Here is a 16,668-nt window from a genome sequence, read left to right on the forward strand (position 1 = left end):
TTAAATCACATAGAAGCATTCAAATGAATACGACTTATTCCGACCCCAACCCCGACGAGTTCCCTAGAAACGAAAAATGAGATGAAACTTCCATCCTGTAGTTTCAACCCTCATCGGCCCCTTAAACGTCGATACAAATGAACCAAATTGGGTATCGACAGTTTGATAGCATTTCAATGCATGCACATATGTAACATCATAGTGAATAATGCAACACCAAACGTTATATATGACAACATTAATTTATGTATGCAAATACTTGAGGATTAATGCACATCTAAGTGGGTAAGCTCATAGATAAGAAATTTCACATCATAAAGCAAACCATCAGCATTCGACATCATTTCAACCCTTCGATACCAATAAAACTAAAACTCTCGAAACATAAAATACGTTATCCTTTCAAGTTAGACATGTTTCGTCAAAGTTAAATGGCAGATAATATAAATTGTATTTGGAATTTGAAAAATATTTCTCAAATTTAGTCCAATGTGATGATGTGGTGCCACGCATGTCATTACAAAAATTGGAAAAAGGATCAAATTCAATAATACAGTGACCATCTTGTAACTTTTAAAATTGAGCGACTAAAACATAAATTTACTAATTGTTTCATGACCTTGAATGTAATTTACCCAATATATTCTGTGTTTTACACACAAGCGAACCCCATTCATTAATGACCAGTAACAAATTTTATGCTGAGAGTAATATGATGGAGAGTAATATGGCAAAATGTAATGAAAGAGCAAAATAGGGTTTTCACACATACAAACAGACAAAAAGTCTGAAATCAGGAATTTTGTCAAAAAACATAATCTGGCATTTCTAATGGGAACCTTGCCACTTGAACTTTAAATGGACCGCCTCTTGGATCAGCCAACCTAACCACAAAATAATCAAAGTTTACATTAGTAATTATCTGTGTTCACTTCATATATTCCGACATCAGTCTTGAGGAATGATGGGCATACTTGGGCATCATAAAAGTAAGGGTGTGCTTGAGCTGAGATGAACTCGACTAGTGGCAAGTTTGAGCTACTCAAAGATTGAGCTCAATTAAGCTCATTTATCAATTTTCGTTGCCGTTTATAGGGAAAATATTGCCGGTCTTAACCAAAAAGAAACTAAATGTAGGAAGAAAACGATGTTTATGTAATAATTCTCATACAAAAGTGAACTCATTGGTTACGCTCGAAATACATTCCGGACTTTCTTATTTTTCTTAAAAGTATTTATATCACTCTCACTCCCATTCTTCTCAACAGATTACTACGATCACATCGGATTTAAATCTAAACTCGGTTGCTGAACGATTTCGACTCTCGTTACAAGACATTGGGACAAGACAGTCAGTCAAAGGTAGCACGATTCATTGAAATAGACCTTCTAAAAGTAATCAAAAGTTTGTTTCACATACCTTCCAGGAACAAATGTGAAATGACCTTCAACGGAACCTGAAGGAGATGGTAAGGGCGAGCAGCTCTGATAAACAAATTCGCCTTCTCCTGGATGCAACAGAGGGAACTGCAAGCATAAAGGAAAACAAGATTTATAGAAAACGTTGATGACTTGATGATTCTTGTCAATAATATATACAAAAAAAAAGGTGCAAGTCTAGTGATAGTCCACAGAAAACAGCACTCGAACATCGAACTTCCTTCTTTAATCATTTTCGCTCACGTAACTCAATAATGAAGAAACCTGGTAGTGCTACGTCATTTCAAAAGCTTATTTTCAGATAAGGCTCACTTATATAAAGAAAATCGAGGAAGATAAAAGGAAATGAAGAATCAGACCAGCATAAATTTTTATAGGAGAAATTAAACTGAGAGAAATAGGCATTTCATCACCTTTCCGATCACGGCCTCATCATCAACACTGGATACGACTTCTTTGTCAGCACGAATGATCCAATGCCTCCTATTCAATTGGCAGGAGCCGAAGGTCATTCCATTAATGACGCACCCTTCGGGTAAGAGTGACATGCGGATTGAATAAGCAAACATGAACTTCTCGGCTTCATCTAGTAGGTCAGAAAATTCTGGAACGAACACAGCCGAAGCACGAACCTGGAAGATAATACTTCTTGTTAGTACCATCATGTCAAAAATAATGAAAACAATTATCGCAATACCATTAAGTGTAGGGTCAGAATATAAAAATTGACTAAAACATGTTAAAATAATTACGTAGTTTCCAGCACGGATAGAAATATACAAAAACCGATAAATATTTCGGTTAGTCAAAGTCAACTCAGCTAGCCACACACATGTACTAACTCTTCGTTAAAATCAATTCAAAACAATTAAGTATCCAAAAATTACCTGCACACCATTTGTTACAGTAGTAACACATAAGGGAGGAACCTCGGGAAATAAATTGATACTACGATCATCTCCTTCTTTACAGACTTTGATAATACCATTCTCTAAACGGCGTCCATGTTCCTCTAACCACAGCAACATGGCGTCTTGTTGCTCTTCACCATACAAATCGTGCACGGAACGAATAAGTGTATTCGGGACACATGGAATCATTTCATTATCTGTAAGAGGCTTCCTTGTACCGACAAAAAGTTGGCCATTGGTACAGTTCAAGAAAAACAGTTTCCTACTAGAAGCGAAAGAAGAAGCCACGATGATGCACTTGGATCGGCTCGAAAAACCTAGGTAACGAATGACATATCTCGTCTTGGCAATAACCTGATGTAATGGTAACAAGTAAACATTAACTGAATTTTGATAGAAAGAGTAACCACCTATAATTCCCAACCAGCTACTAGAAGCTGTCTTCGGGTTCATTTTGTCCGGCAGTTCTTGACCGTCATGAAAGCGATAGAGAAGCCGAGTGGGAAGCGGCAATTTGACTTTTAAAAGTGTTTGTAATTGTTCAATATCTGATTCCGATGCACCCCTTCTAAGTGTCGCCTCAGCCTCCGGGAAATTGTTGTTAAACCATTTCTTAAGCTTATCCCAACATCTTTTAACTCGTTTAACGAGCGGCCATGGATACATCGAGAAAGCCTCTCGCCACAACTGATAAGCTAACTGGAAAGGAAAAAGAAACAAATATAAAAACATTACTTGAAAGAACTTAATCATCTACATTTCCATAAATCCATAAATTCATACATATCATATAGTATTCAACCCTAATGAAACATTTTGACTAAAATATAAAAAAGCCCTTGACTTTACCATTGTATTTAAATAAGTTCTCATTCGATTTTGTACACAAAAATAATCCCTTTAACATTTTTAACTTGTATTCTAATAAACTTTAACTTAACTCTAAACAATCACTTAATCTTTAATCTATACCTAAAACCCTAACATAAATAAACTTTTCACTAGAAAATAAGGGCTTCCTTAGGTATCAATAAAAGAATAAGGGTTTGATTAGGTGTAGAAAAAGTATAAGGGCTTATCTCAGTAAAACAGTATGGTTCAGGGGCTATTTTAATATTTTATTCAAATATTTTCCTCCTCATAAATTCCAAACTTATTTTCTTCTAAAATTCCCAAAATTTGAGTCTCTGGTCCCATTAAACTGATTAATTTGCAAAATGGTCCTTTTATCCAAAAAAATCCATTAAAGAAACCCAGACGAAGAAAAGAATTAGAAAATTAAACAACATAAAATATTTTACAACATATAAATTTCAACTTATTTTCGTCTAAAATCTCCTAAATTTGAGTCTCTGGTCCCCTTAAACTGATTTATTTAATATTTCAGCCAAATTTGTTCCTCCTTATAAATTCCAACTTATTAAGTAAAATTTCAAGAGTTTGAGTCATCGATCCCAATAAACTGATTTAACTAACCAATATAAAGTTAAATCTTTTCCTAATTCAATAACAAGAACATCCGCATAATACAAAAACAAAAACAAAATATTTCACAGAAAAACACAATGAAGAACAAAAAATCCAAGCATCCAAACTAAGAAAAGAATTAGAAAAACAAATAAAGAAATGGGTTTTGGAAAAATGAAATCAAAATTACCATAAAACAAGGTAGAGGGTTTCCATGATCATCTTGAGGGGTTGAAAGCTGAAGTTCTTGATAACAAATTTGAGCCCAAAGGGAATCGTCAGAAGCTGAACCTCTAAGCCTTTTATTAGCACAAGAAACTTTAATAATATCTGAAGGAGATAATTTTGATAGAATTATGCGGAGAGGTAAATACCCTAACCCATCTAATTCTTTTTCCATTGAAAAAAATTCCAAAACTTCAAAAACCCTGAATTTAGAAAATGAGAGAATTGGGACAAGTTTCTATGACTAAATCTTGAACAGAACTGTGCTAAAATTTGGGTTTTTATTTTTCAACTTGTGAGATAGTGAAAGGATAGAGAGAGACAGCAAAGACCTTATATATTTGTTGGCTACTTTATACTGTGCTATCTCGCGGTGTGGTTAAGTGATTTGTATTTACATGAGAAATCTATCAAATGCTTTTCGAGATTTTTCATTTTAAAAAGGGTAAATTCCACGAACAATCCCTAAACATGATTTTAAATTATATTAAGTAAACTACAATAGTAGTCATCCAACTATTAGTAAATTTTTTTAATTACTCAACTATAAAAAGTTAGAAAATAGTCATTCAACTATTAGTAAATTTCTTCTTAGGTCATTAACTATGAAAACTTACAAAATAATTATCCAACTATTAGTATATTTCTTTTTGTTCACTCAATTATGACGAGTTACAAAATGATTATTGAACTATTCAATCCTGTCTTTCTTGGTTACCAATTGGCTAACATAAAAATGGAAACACCTAAAAATCCAAGATAGTTGGGTGATAAAAAAGACAAAATTGAATAGTTGAGTGACCATTTTGTAACTTTTTATAGTTAGGTGACCAAAAATAAATTTACTAATAGTTAGAGATCATTTTGTAGTTTTTCATAGTTGTGTGACTGTCTTGTAATTTTCCATAGTTAAGTGATAATTTTTTTTTTTACTAATAGTTAGATGATTACTAGTGTAGTTTACTAATAGTTGGATTACTACTTGTGTGGTTTACCCAAAAGTTAATAACCAAAGATTGAAGAAATATAAACATCGAAAGCTAATTTTACCATTATCCCAAAATAAATTTTACTATTATGCCACGTGTACATCTACAAGGACCAATTTTTCTTATCAGAAGAGGTTTTTTTTTGAAGGTTTCATTAAAATAAATTTTAAGCTTCAATTAATGACGCTTTACTTTGACATGATACCAACCTAAAACATGATACGGGGCAGGTGTTTTTTCGGCCAAGATGATGCAAGGCATGTTTAGAGCCCAAGTTTTAGGATTAAATTGAACAAAAAGTCAAAATTCAAGGATTAACCGTATTAAGAAAAATGAAGATCCAAAGTGAGAACAGCAGCTTTTGTCCCATTACATAATTTCACTGAATTAAACTTAATTATTTCTTCTGCTTTTTTTTTTTTATCCATATTTCAACTTTCTTCCAGATTAAATATAACAAAACGATAAGACAGCGAGATAATTAAACATAAATTGTGCCGAAATATTTGACATGGCTAAATAAAAATCAAAGCCAATATTCATTAACTAAAGAAATAATAATAATTTGTACAATCTAGTCCTTGATTGAAGTCAATCTATTACCCACAAAATTTGCAAAACAAGGATTTTTCATTCACGAACAGTCGACGGCTGATGATAGTCGCTCATTTTCAGAAAAAAATCGAAATTTGCTTCGTATCTACGGATTCACAGCCCAAAATTTTTGCCTACATAAATCGAATAAATGAATTAATATAAAAAGGCTTTGTTATGTTGGGAATTGGAAACAAACGAAATAAACATGGAAAATTATTTTGGATTTTATTTTTGCCATGAATATGAATCCTAAATCATACTGCAATTATGTTGACAAACTTCGAACGAGCTAATAAACATATTTATATCCGACACTCAACCGAACATATATAACGTTGACGAGCTCGAGTAAAAAGAGGAATACCCGTAAACATATTCATATCCGATATTTAAATAAATGCTAATAAGTTCGAATAGAAAACAACCATTCGCATTAGAAATAGTAAGATAAGTTACCCTCATATTTTAGTATCAGAAAATCAAAAAATTATGATCCTACCGTTGCTAAAAAAATGGTTAAATACACCTTTTGACAACTTAATTTAGTTTCAATATTCAAATTGGTACCAATCAATGAGACATTATCAACTGATGTAGTTGCCACTTGCAATAGCTTGATTGGTCCACATCACACCATTTTAATGATGTTACAGAAATGGGCTGAACCATGAGACAGAAATCGAATTCAAGTACCAAATTTGAGCATTGAAACTAATATAACGTATCAAGAGATATATTTACCATTAGAAAAGCTATGTTATTTGAATAGACGTATGGAGATTGTTTGCAGTATTCTTTTTAAATCAGAGCTCGGATTCTATGCATTTTTCTATTAAAGTTATGCTAAAGCTCAGATTGGTTTGAGTTTAAATCATATAGAAGCATTCAAATGAATACGACCTATTCCGACCCCTACTCCGACGAGTTCCCTACGCGATCTGTTTTATGTTAAAAAGGAAACGAAAACTGAGATGAAACTTGACAAAAACTGGGTTGTAATCCATCCTGTAGTTTCAACCCTTTTCGGCCCCTTAAATGTCGATACAAATAAACCAAAAAGGGTATCGACAGTTCGATAGCATTTCAATGCATTCATGTATGTAACATCATAGTGAATAATGCAACACCAAACGTTCTATGACAACATTGATATATGTATGCAAATAATTGAGGATTAATGCACATCTCAGTGGGCAAGCTCATAGATAAGAAATTTCACATCATAAAGCATCAGATTCAACATCATTCCAACGCTTCGATACTAACGGAACTCAACGAAACCAAAACTCGGAACACAAAATACGTTATCCATTCAAGTTGACATGTTTCGTCAAAGTTAAAGGGCAGATAATATAAATTGTATTGTGAAGCCAACCACAGTTTGATACCTAAGTTTAATAGAATCCCCAACCAAAATCAGAACGGACTCGGACGTTTTTAACAAAGTGCGTTAACATTTTTGTCATCAAATTCCAATGTATTTGGAATTTGGCTGACTAGATTCTCAAATGCTACTACAGAGCCTTAATCAAGATTAATATATTACTTTATATATACTATAAGAATATCTCTTTTACGAAAATTGCTTTCTTTGTGTGTGTATATACCAGATCAATTTGAAAATATATCAGTCACCTTCAGATCATTTGTTTCGCAAAAAATTTGACTTCCGAAGAATGATTTTTGCAGTATTTGTTTCGAGGATTTGGGATTAAATACGAACTAGGTAGAGGGGGATCCCATCTTGAAGCAAAGCAAAAGCAATCCCCTAAGTATAAAAGATTGATCACTTAAAAGAGTAAAAACTAAAACAAATGAAAAATAGAGTAGACCATCCAAATTCCTATCTCCTGAATCATTGTAACGAATGTCAATACAATTGGCCGCAATTTTTGTTTAGTGAGTACTTTAAAATGTACAATTTGTGGCTTTGGAGAAATTCAAGATGGGGATGATGATGACGACAGGAGTGTGTTTGTAAATGGTGATTTGAGTTTATTGCTCTTTAAATTATTAGGGACACTACGCTAAGGTTAAGTTTCAAACGTCATTTAATAGCCGAGTGGCTGACTCAACACAGTTAGAGTCTTATGGAACCTAGCTTTACGATAAATATTTGAGTGAAAAAGCAGTTTTGGCATTTCAACGTAAGTTCTCAAATTCAGTAAAACTCAGTTTTACAAAGCAAAATTACAAATTTGAATCCCATAAAAATTTACATTTCTAGAATTCTAAGAAAGGTTCATCCTATAGTCTAGTGACAAGGGCAAAATCTTCAAAATTAATGCTTTGAAACAATAAGATAAATAGCATAAGATGTGATATGTATAAATACGGTAATAATGCTCATAAAGCAAAGATTAAAGAAACTAACATTTACTATTTCTAGAGGAAACATATGCATACAATAATTTCTATAAAGCTAAAACTAGTGAGCTAGAGAAAAAAGATACCAATGCAAATGTTCATGGATTCAGTAAAGAAATAACTAATTATAAAAACCTATGTTACATGGACTCACATGTGAATGTCAGAAATGGTTGTGTTTGACACGGGTATTTTCAATTTTCTAAAAAGTTTTATATGTATTTGGAAGGTCTTTATAGGGTTATATCTCAGAGCAATGCACCAATTGTTTAACTATCCAACAGGTACATTTTTGTTTATTAGATCAATCTGGAACTACCCAGCACCACAAAATTTGCAGCTTAATTCTTAACCATGTGAATAAGCATCCAAACATTTTCCAATGCAATACTTCTAAAATAAAAACCTATTCTCAGTTCGGAGAAAACTCTTTTTGTCCAACATGATAAAGGAACAAAAAGAACAGGCTTCAGATCAAACCACATCATCTTAGCTTGAACCATTAAATAATTGCCATCCTACAATGGGAAGGCTAATGAGAATAGTGCATAAAAAGATGATTAGAAAGTTTCAACTTTAGATATTCCGCACATCCTTTGCACCACCTAAACAGCAAATTCGCTTTCAACCTCCAAACCATCTCTTAAAAAACACATCAGATTAAATCGAACTCTCATATCCTTCTTGTCACAACCAATCCCATAACAATCTCAAAATACCATTATACCTTGAAACACTTAGACAAACAAAAAATGATTCCAACCATCTCATTACATGACATAACATCCCAACACTTTGATATTAATGCCCCACTTCCTATTCTCAAAATAGTAAAAGGTCTAGCCGAATCTAATGACACTTGCCCTAAACACTACCAACATTTTCTAGGTTCTAAATCCAAAAGGTTATGCATAATTTTAAGAATGCATATGCAACCATCTAAAAGAAGGATTAATAATAGTCAACAAACATCCATCACCACATGATAAACAAATATCAAGACATATCCCTATATTAACCAATTAGCATGTATCCATTCAAGAAAATAAGTTGTGGAAAGGATAATTACCTAGATTGAAGAAGATATCACAGCTGACTCCCTGTCCCTTGTCCACCTGGAGTATTTGTCTGCTGCTGTTGCTGAATCTGGAGGAGAAGACTAGCTGCAAATTGCAGCGTTGATTGGTATCGCTGGTTTTTATCAACTTCTACATCTGATGTGCCCTGACCAGCTCCGGGAACCACAGACTGCAGCTGCTGTCCGTGACTAGGAAGCTCCAAATTTTGTTTGTCACCTTGCATCAAATTTTGTGGCTGGAATACATTAGCACCATTAACCTGATTAGACAAAACATTAGGATTGCTCGGCTGCTGAAAAGCTGGCGCACCATACAACCCAGAAGTATCTGCTCCATGCATCATTCCATATCCATTCTGTGTATTCGAAGGGGCCTCGGGATGATACTGTTGGCTAAAAGGGGCAGAAACATGTTCTCTTTGAGAAGGGATACCGAAATTAGTTAATGGCCTTGAAGATGAAGCAGTTTGCTGTGGTAAGCTCGCTGCAGAATCCACATATTGTGTGCTGCCATGGGCCACTTGGGCAGAATGGATGGGTGTTTTGGGTATCGATGAGTAATGCTGAGCTGGTGGTAACTGTGCTGGAGGATTGAACTGTTGGAAAGATGAGGCTGCAGGGTCATAAGCTTGCTGCTCCTGGTTCCAATTTTGTGCAGGAACTCCTTTCGGTGCAATGCCTTGAGGAAATGAGGGCTGTGTAGTTGATGTCACTAATGGAGGCTGAACACCACCAACAGCAGTAGACTGTGACACCGTTGGGAGAAAAGAGGCCAGAGTAGCAATCAGATCTGGTGTTAAAGAAACACCAGTTTGGGGAAGTGCTGCAGCATTGCTGGGTGGTTGATTTTGTACAGTAGTTTGCGCAAGAGGCCTTGCAGAAGGTACGGACTCCTCGTGTGAAACCCTTCCATACTCCCTCTGCAAAGCTTGTTCTTCCTTCAAATGTGGAAGACTATAATCATGCTGAGAAAGAGAAGGTGGATGTGATTGTAGAGGTGCAGTGGAAGGCACCTGTGGAGGCAACTTTAAAACGACTCCATAGAGCCGTTCAGGTCCTGTAACTTTAAGAACCTTGGTTAAGAATTCTGATGGGGGCACCAAAAATAGTGTTGTCCCATCATCAAACTTAGCAACACCAGCTCTGTTTTTTGAGCCAAGGTAGCGAAGGAATTCAGTATATGATGCAAAATCATCTTCACTATCTGGTAAGAAGAAAACAATATCAAATCCAATGGCCTCACAATAGTGTTTTGCTAGCATATCCAGTCCTGTTCTGGCTGAACAGTTAACAACTTCGGGACTGAGGAAAAGAAAAGAAGGAAATTCAGTAACATAATAATATCCAACTGGAAGGAATTAAAAATAAATAAATAAACAAAAGAACACCGAAGTACAACAAAGAAAACTCAAATTTAACATATTTTGAGGAAGTGAGCACTCAAAGAAAATAACCTTACAGGCAATGCCTCAAACAGGAATCTTTAGTAAATAAGAAATTTCATTCAGATACCACGAGTAAAACGAAACCCAAGAGGAGTTTAAAACTACAACAAATTACAAGAGTAGCATGCAAAACATTTATGAATAGCACATAAATTACAACAGGAATGTTTATGGAATACGCCCTTCATCTATCTAATAGAACATTAACCACAGAAAACAGAGTCAAAAGAATGGTTCCAGTAAAACCACAATATACTCTGTCCAGAATTCAAAACTGAAAGTAAGCCTTAATAGAAATCTAACCAGATCAAACAAATATCAAGCATTTCCTTCACAAATAGGGAAGTCTAAATGGAAAGATGTACCAACGAAAATAACAGCACTTACAGTTCTATCTCGAGCCCTTTTCCGATGGGAACACATCGGGCATGACAAACAGGGGTTCCACCCTTGGCAATAATGCCACGCCAAATGTAATCATTATCAGGATGAGCTCGTCCAGGTCCACCAGCAGGGAGCTTTCCAGGCACTGGACTCAAACGACCCTTTCCCTGGACATTCAAAAATGGACTTGAAGCACCCCCACCAATTACTGGCCCAAAATGGTCTGAGCCAGGCCCAAGATCATCCATCTTTCTTAAAGGAAAAGAAGCATCATCAATAGGCAATGAAACCTCTATCCTCGAACGTTTTGCATCTCTTTGAAATTGATTCACATCATAAACATCCCAAGAACCAGACGTCTGTCTCATTGGAGGCCTGACAACTTGAGCAGAAGGGAGAGAAGGAGAAGATTTTCTCCAATTAGAACCCGTGAGATTTTTAAGATCAGCATCCAACATATTATGATGTGAAGATAAATCGTTGTATTCTGGACCAGAAAGCAAAGGGTCATAGCTACCTTGATGATTAAAAGGCCTGACTGGCACATTCGATCCAAGAATACCACTAGTTGCTAATGGTCCAGTTACCGTATTTGGTGGTAGTGTATGATTTTGACCGAACATGTCCATTTGTGAAGATCTAAATGGATGATCACTTATGAGCATGGCAAGCCCTGGCCCCTTTATGCCTGAATAAAGGCCAGAGTAATCTTTGCCAGGTGCAAGTTCACTGCTTGAGAACATAATAGTAATCCTTGGATCGTTAAATAAACGACCCTGTAAACCCTCCTTTGCACGACGAGCTTCCTCCACGCTCCTGAACTCCACAAAAGCATAGTGTCTTGAAGGGAAGCTCTTAATGTTCTCAATCTCACCAAACAGTATCATGGCATTATGAAGCATTTGTTCATCAATTTGCACAGATGGAGGATAGCCTACCCACAAAACATTGGTAGGCTGACTGTCTCCCTTTCGGCCAACTATTTGAGAATGCTACAAAGATGATTTACATGAAAAATGTATAAATATTCAATTTAGGCAATAAATGTAGGTGCAAGAAAAATGAAGAATAATTATGCAAAATCTAGTTCAACAGAGGCTTTAGGTTTATTACTCACTGGTCTTTTCAACAAATGGCTATCAGAAGGCCCCATTCTACCAGTAAAAGGCCCATCTCTGAGATCATGAGAGTTAGGCCACTGTTCCTGTTAAAAGGATCGAGGAGAAAGTTCATTCAATATGACAACTACTAGCACATTAAGCATTTGAAATGAGTGTTTCAACTTTGAAGTTACATGGAGAAATGGAAAAACGGTTGAACAGGTGTTAAGCACAGGAAAGTACTAGTCTGGGAATATAGATGCTAACCAATTGGTAGCCTAACTATTAAAAGCAGATTTAACATTCTAAATGTATGTACTTACTCTTCTTGAAGGATGGGATCGCAAAAAATCAACACGTATCTGTGCACCACCTATTCTCTTTCCATTCATGCTTCTCATGGCCTGGGAAGCATCTTCCATTCTAAAATACTCTACAAATGCAGTATTACGATCTCTAAGGAACTTGAAGTCTTCAATTTTACCAAACTTGGAAAACTCTTCTTCCAATTCTTCCTTCGAAATAGTTTGACTAATTCCACCAACCCATAGACTCTTACAAGGCTTTGCCTGAGGAATTTCACAACAAACCCCAAAAAGATAAAAGATTAGACATTATTTATCACATAAGGCAGGACAAGTTAGAAGGAAAAAGAAAATAGATGATCCAAGTTTAAACACACTAATTACTGGAGGAATATAGATCATATAACTGCAAAATTTGAATCACAACCTATTGATGTGATGCTAGGATTCTATTACTATGAATTCATATAAATGCAAAATATTTATTCTATTGCAAGCAAAAGTCTAGATCTGCCATTATACCATCCTTCAAGTCAAGAACAAGGAACAAGGGAAAAAATAGCAAATAAAAACAATATAAACCACTTTCAGCATGGCAAACTTCTCTTTCAAGTCAAGGGGAAACAAGTAAATAGAAATTCACTTCTAAGAGTTACTTAAGCATATTTAAAGAATAAAAGAACAAGCGAAAGTCTCAAAGGATTCCCCCAACATCAATTTCTGCTTAATGTTGTATAAATTTGACCCTTCGCTCTGGATGTCAGAATGAAAAGGACTTCAATCAGCTTAGTAAAAATAAGAGTATGACACTCCAATTAAGATTGATGACCACATCAATTTTTTTTTTCTTTTGTTCTCTTTTCTCATGGGCACAAAGGCCCAATGCGCACAAGAGTAACCATATTTTGAAAAAAGATGGAAGGGAAATGAAGATGGGTTTTAGGAAGAAGACAATGAAGAAACAAATTTGTATCTCGAGATCTTTTAAATTATGTTCCTACAACTTTTTCATTTTTCTTTAAGTATAAATACCCGAAACATATCCAAACACGGTTGGGGGAATACAACCCTCATAGAACCCTCTGTTAATTCATATGGAATGACATTTAAAAAGGGAGGTCAATGAATTCACAGAGCACTTTGGTTTCTCTTTAACATTATAGTTTGTGATTCTTTATGGAAGGTTTCTAGTTTATAATTCTAGTTTATAAGGGCTTTAGTCTTCTCTTAGACAAAATACCATATATCTTGTAAATTTTCATTGCAATAACATGTCAGTGAGTAGTTTGTAGTTTACCTCAGTCAACAATAGCCACCAAATGAACCATGTTAATTTTTTACCAATGATTATCGGCTAGATTAGAAGCCAATTAAGCTAACAGTGATGATTTAGCTATCAATAGAGGAATGGTTGAACTCATTTTACAAATGAAACTAGTTTTGAAAGGGCATGTATGGCATTTTCAATATACGTGTTTCTCCTATAAAGTTTCCCACATTATAGAAACAAAAGGAAAGGAAGTAGCACTTTTTTATACAAATATTACTAACTAAATATTATTTAATTTCATCAACCTTCATACTTCATATCCGTTTTTATTGCTTGTTGCTAGGTTATTAAGGGGAGAAGTGATAAGACAGAAAAATGAAATAAAAAAGTAGAGTTTTGTGAATAATAAAGAATACACGTTAAGATCATGTATCAATCCATTGAGCATGCATGTTAAAATTGGAAATTTTGCTTGGTGTAAGATCATTACTGCACCCGTTTTTCTATTCATATAGCTAGAAGAATAATAGTACATGTTAAAATTCGAAATATTGCTTGGTAAGATTATTATCACTAAACCGATATGTAACAATCCAAATACAATAAGAAAAAACTAGCATTCGTATACTTTGGACCACTAATTGCACATTTTTCTGAGAAAAGCTTTATAGAGTTAGAACACTGGAAATTGTCTTAAAAGTTTCACACCATTACCCTCCTTAAGCCATAAAACCATAAAATTTGAAACATTTTCGCATTAGATTGATATGCCTTTAACAGTTGCAAAGATTTCCTAGTTCCACTAAAGAAAGAATTAAGAAACTTCGGCAATCTCATGCCTAAATTGCTTTCTCATCGAAACCCAGATTACACCTTGACTCTTTTTAATGTCGCCTACTCTTTCAATACAAAAGAATTATATCATATTGAGCCCGCATTCCTTAATTTTTATATCTCTTTATAAAATTTAAATTCTAATTTTCATATTTGGTTGCATTCCTTAGAATTCCAAGATTTATTCCGAGCATTGATATAAATGAGACGAATAATATATGACAAACTGTAAAACTAGAATGTAAATATATGCATTCAGAACTAAAACATCAAACTTTCTTTTGTTTCTTTCAAGACACAAATAAATATACAAAAACCGAGCAAAAACTGAAAAACCTAAAAAATAGTCAGAGAAGATAAGAACATCGAAACGAACCGGTCGAGCAAACTCAATCTTGATCTGGTTTCCATGCAAGGTGGCTCCTCGTAGAGCTTCCTTAGCCGCCTTCGCATCTTCCACACGCTTGAAGAACACGAAAGCGAAGCTTCTAGAAGAGTACGTAGCGACGCTATCGAGTTCACCGAACTTGCCGAACAAATCCATCAGATCTGAATCCACGGTCTCACCCGATAAGTTCCCTACCCATAAATTGCTCGACGGCGTATCGGATACTTCCGATTGTTTCCCGATGTTTTGTTGCTTCATCGGCGGGAACATTGTTAGAGTTATAAAAACGGTAGTGATTTAATATTTTTTTTTCTTAAATTGTGTGTGAGTGATATGAAATTGAAAGAAACCCTAAAAATTAGAAAATCAAATTGAATGAATTTTCCTAGAGAAAAAACCGACCAACCGAAATCTGTAGAAGATGTGGGAACAGTTATTTATATATATACAGGGAGGAGAAACAAGGTAAACGTCGTCGTTTCAATAAAGGAAGCCCTAGCCCGTGACCCAAAGGCCGTGCCGCTCTTGAGGTGCATGTAAGTGATGTCAGCAGATGGCTGCTATTTTTTCTTTTTCTTTTTTTTTTTTTTTTTCATTTTGGCACTTTTTATCAATGTATTTAGAACTTGATTAGTGGTTGATTTTAGAGGTGTTTATGGCCAGTTCATTCAATCCATTTTGAAGATCTGTCCACAAAGTGTGAGAGTTTGGACGAAAAACAAGATTTATTTAAAGAATGGGTCGTGTTTCAGGCAATGTTTTTTTCATCTAGGCTCGACTCGACCCGAATACATACTTAAGATATTAATACCCTTCCCAATATATTAATACATGCCTAAAGAAAAATTGACTGAGTCTCAATACTCTCCCCAAGGTATCAATACCTTCCGTACTATATTGATACTATAGGCTTTAATATGAGTCGAATTGGTCCAGACTTAGGTTTAGTATCTATAATGGATCGGATTTGGGCAAAATTTAAATCTATTTTTTGGGTGGAGTCTAAAATTTTACTAGGACTCGATCCAAACCTGACCCAACCTGAAGATACCTTTAGTTGAATTAATTAAGTCATTAATTCATCGACCGATTAAACTAAAATTTATAAAAAAAAAAAGCTCAATTCAATTCATTGTATTGATTCAATTAATTTGTATCTATTCACAATTATAAAATGGGACAAACAAAATTTAAGTATAGAAATAGGAAATTAGGTATAAGTGTAGGGTGAAGTTATGATTTAAGATATTTATTTATAAATTCGATGATACAACTTGCTTATTTGTGCTCCCATCGCTGTATTTTTATATATCTGAAATTTAGTTTTATTTTTAAATTTAAAAATTTAGCTCTATTTAATAATAAAATTCCTATTGATAATAATATTGGAATTCAATTAAATTGAATTATATAGAATTTAGAAAAGAGAATGTTTGCTTACGTGATCAATTTTAGTAGCCTCAAAGCTGTGTAATATTTATAAATGAAAACCTTATGATCCTAAATTTAACATTTTTATTCATATATTTGATTTTTTAAGGGTGTAATGTTAATTTAATTTTAAAAAGTTTTTGAGAGTATTATCAAATCATAACACCCATTATTAAATCTAAAACCCTAACAGCTTTTTTTTTCTAATTTAATTTTTTTCTTTAGATGAAATGGTATCGATGTTTAAGTTAGTTGTTGGTTACGGTTTCCTTAATAATTATTTTCAAATGATTTTTTAAAAATTATTTTTAATTTTCGTTCATGGTCATGTTTTTTATCTACATTTTCGTAAATTTTGTTTTGTCCACTCTATTTTATTTAAAAGTAATTGTAGTTTTTGTTTTAAATTTTAGTTTCTAATCATGTTTAAAACGTTT

At 34.2% G+C, this 16,668-nt stretch overlaps 2 protein-coding genes across 6 annotated transcripts; both read right to left on the reverse strand.

The window, feature by feature from the left end:
• Positions 1–599: 599 nt before the first annotated feature.
• Positions 600–4,416, reverse strand: LOC108474470 (F-box protein SKIP16). Of its 2 annotated transcripts, XM_053026072.1 has the most exons (6): positions 4,009–4,416; positions 2,762–3,050; positions 2,328–2,668; positions 1,854–2,072; positions 1,421–1,527; positions 600–884 (listed from the first exon to the last, which is right to left on the reverse strand). In XM_053026072.1, the coding sequence occupies exons 1-6, from the start codon at positions 4,216–4,218 to the stop codon at positions 806–808; spliced, it is 1,245 nt and encodes a 414-aa protein (XP_052882032.1). In that variant the 5' UTR covers positions 4,219–4,416; the 3' UTR covers positions 600–805. The 2 variants fall into 2 exon arrangements, with proteins under 2 accessions (XP_052882032.1, XP_017631888.1); XM_017776399.2 differs by having other exon boundaries at positions 2,328–3,050.
• A 1,136-nt stretch (positions 4,417–5,552) lies between these two features.
• Positions 5,553–15,432, reverse strand: LOC108476067 (flowering time control protein FPA). 4 transcript variants are annotated; one of them, XM_053026074.1, is made up of 8 exons: positions 14,789–15,432; positions 12,327–12,572; positions 12,021–12,107; positions 11,421–11,895; positions 10,907–11,285; positions 9,385–10,376; positions 9,066–9,291; positions 5,553–5,760 (listed from the first exon to the last, which is right to left on the reverse strand). In XM_053026074.1, exons 1-7 carry the CDS (start codon positions 15,068–15,070, stop codon positions 9,083–9,085), a joined length of 2,670 nt encoding a protein of 889 aa, XP_052882034.1. In that variant the 5' UTR covers positions 15,071–15,432; the 3' UTR covers positions 5,553–5,760; positions 9,066–9,082. The 4 variants fall into 4 exon arrangements, with proteins under 4 accessions (XP_052882034.1, XP_017633625.1, XP_052882033.1 ...); XM_017778136.2 differs by having other exon boundaries at positions 9,066–10,376; positions 14,789–15,425; XM_053026073.1 differs by having other exon boundaries at positions 10,907–11,895; positions 14,789–15,414.
• Positions 15,433–16,668: the final 1,236 nt, after the last annotated feature.

The sequence above is a fragment of the Gossypium arboreum genome, chromosome 3 (genome assembly GCF_025698485.1).
Source record: "Gossypium arboreum isolate Shixiya-1 chromosome 3, ASM2569848v2, whole genome shotgun sequence".
NCBI lineage: Eukaryota > Viridiplantae > Streptophyta > Magnoliopsida > Malvales > Malvaceae > Gossypium > Gossypium arboreum.

What these genes read in the sequence shown, in the direction of transcription:
- LOC108474470 (XM_017776399.2), bottom strand. Translation starts at nt 4,218, where the DNA reads ATGGAAAAAGAATTAGATGGGTTAGGGTATTTACCTCTCCGCATAATT. An exon ending in ACCCTCTACCTTGTTTTATG is followed by an intron (nt 3,051 to 4,008) that starts GTAATTTTGATT and finishes TTTCCTTTCCAG; the next exon opens with TTAGCTTATCAGTTGTGGCG. An exon ending in TTCACATTTGTTCCTGGAAG is followed by an intron (nt 885 to 1,420) that starts GTATGTGAAACA and finishes TTTTGTGGTTAG; the next exon opens with GTTGGCTGATCCAAGAGGCG.
- LOC108476067 (XM_017778135.2), bottom strand. Translation starts at nt 15,070, where the DNA reads ATGTTCCCGCCGATGAAGCAACAAAACATCGGGAAACAATCGGAAGTA. An exon ending in AGATTGAGTTTGCTCGACCG is followed by an intron (nt 12,573 to 14,788) that starts GTTCGTTTCGAT and finishes GAAATTCCTCAG; the next exon opens with GCAAAGCCTTGTAAGAGTCT. An exon ending in GATCCCATCCTTCAAGAAGA is followed by an intron (nt 12,108 to 12,326) that starts GTAAGTACATAC and finishes TCCTTTTAACAG; the next exon opens with GAACAGTGGCCTAACTCTCA.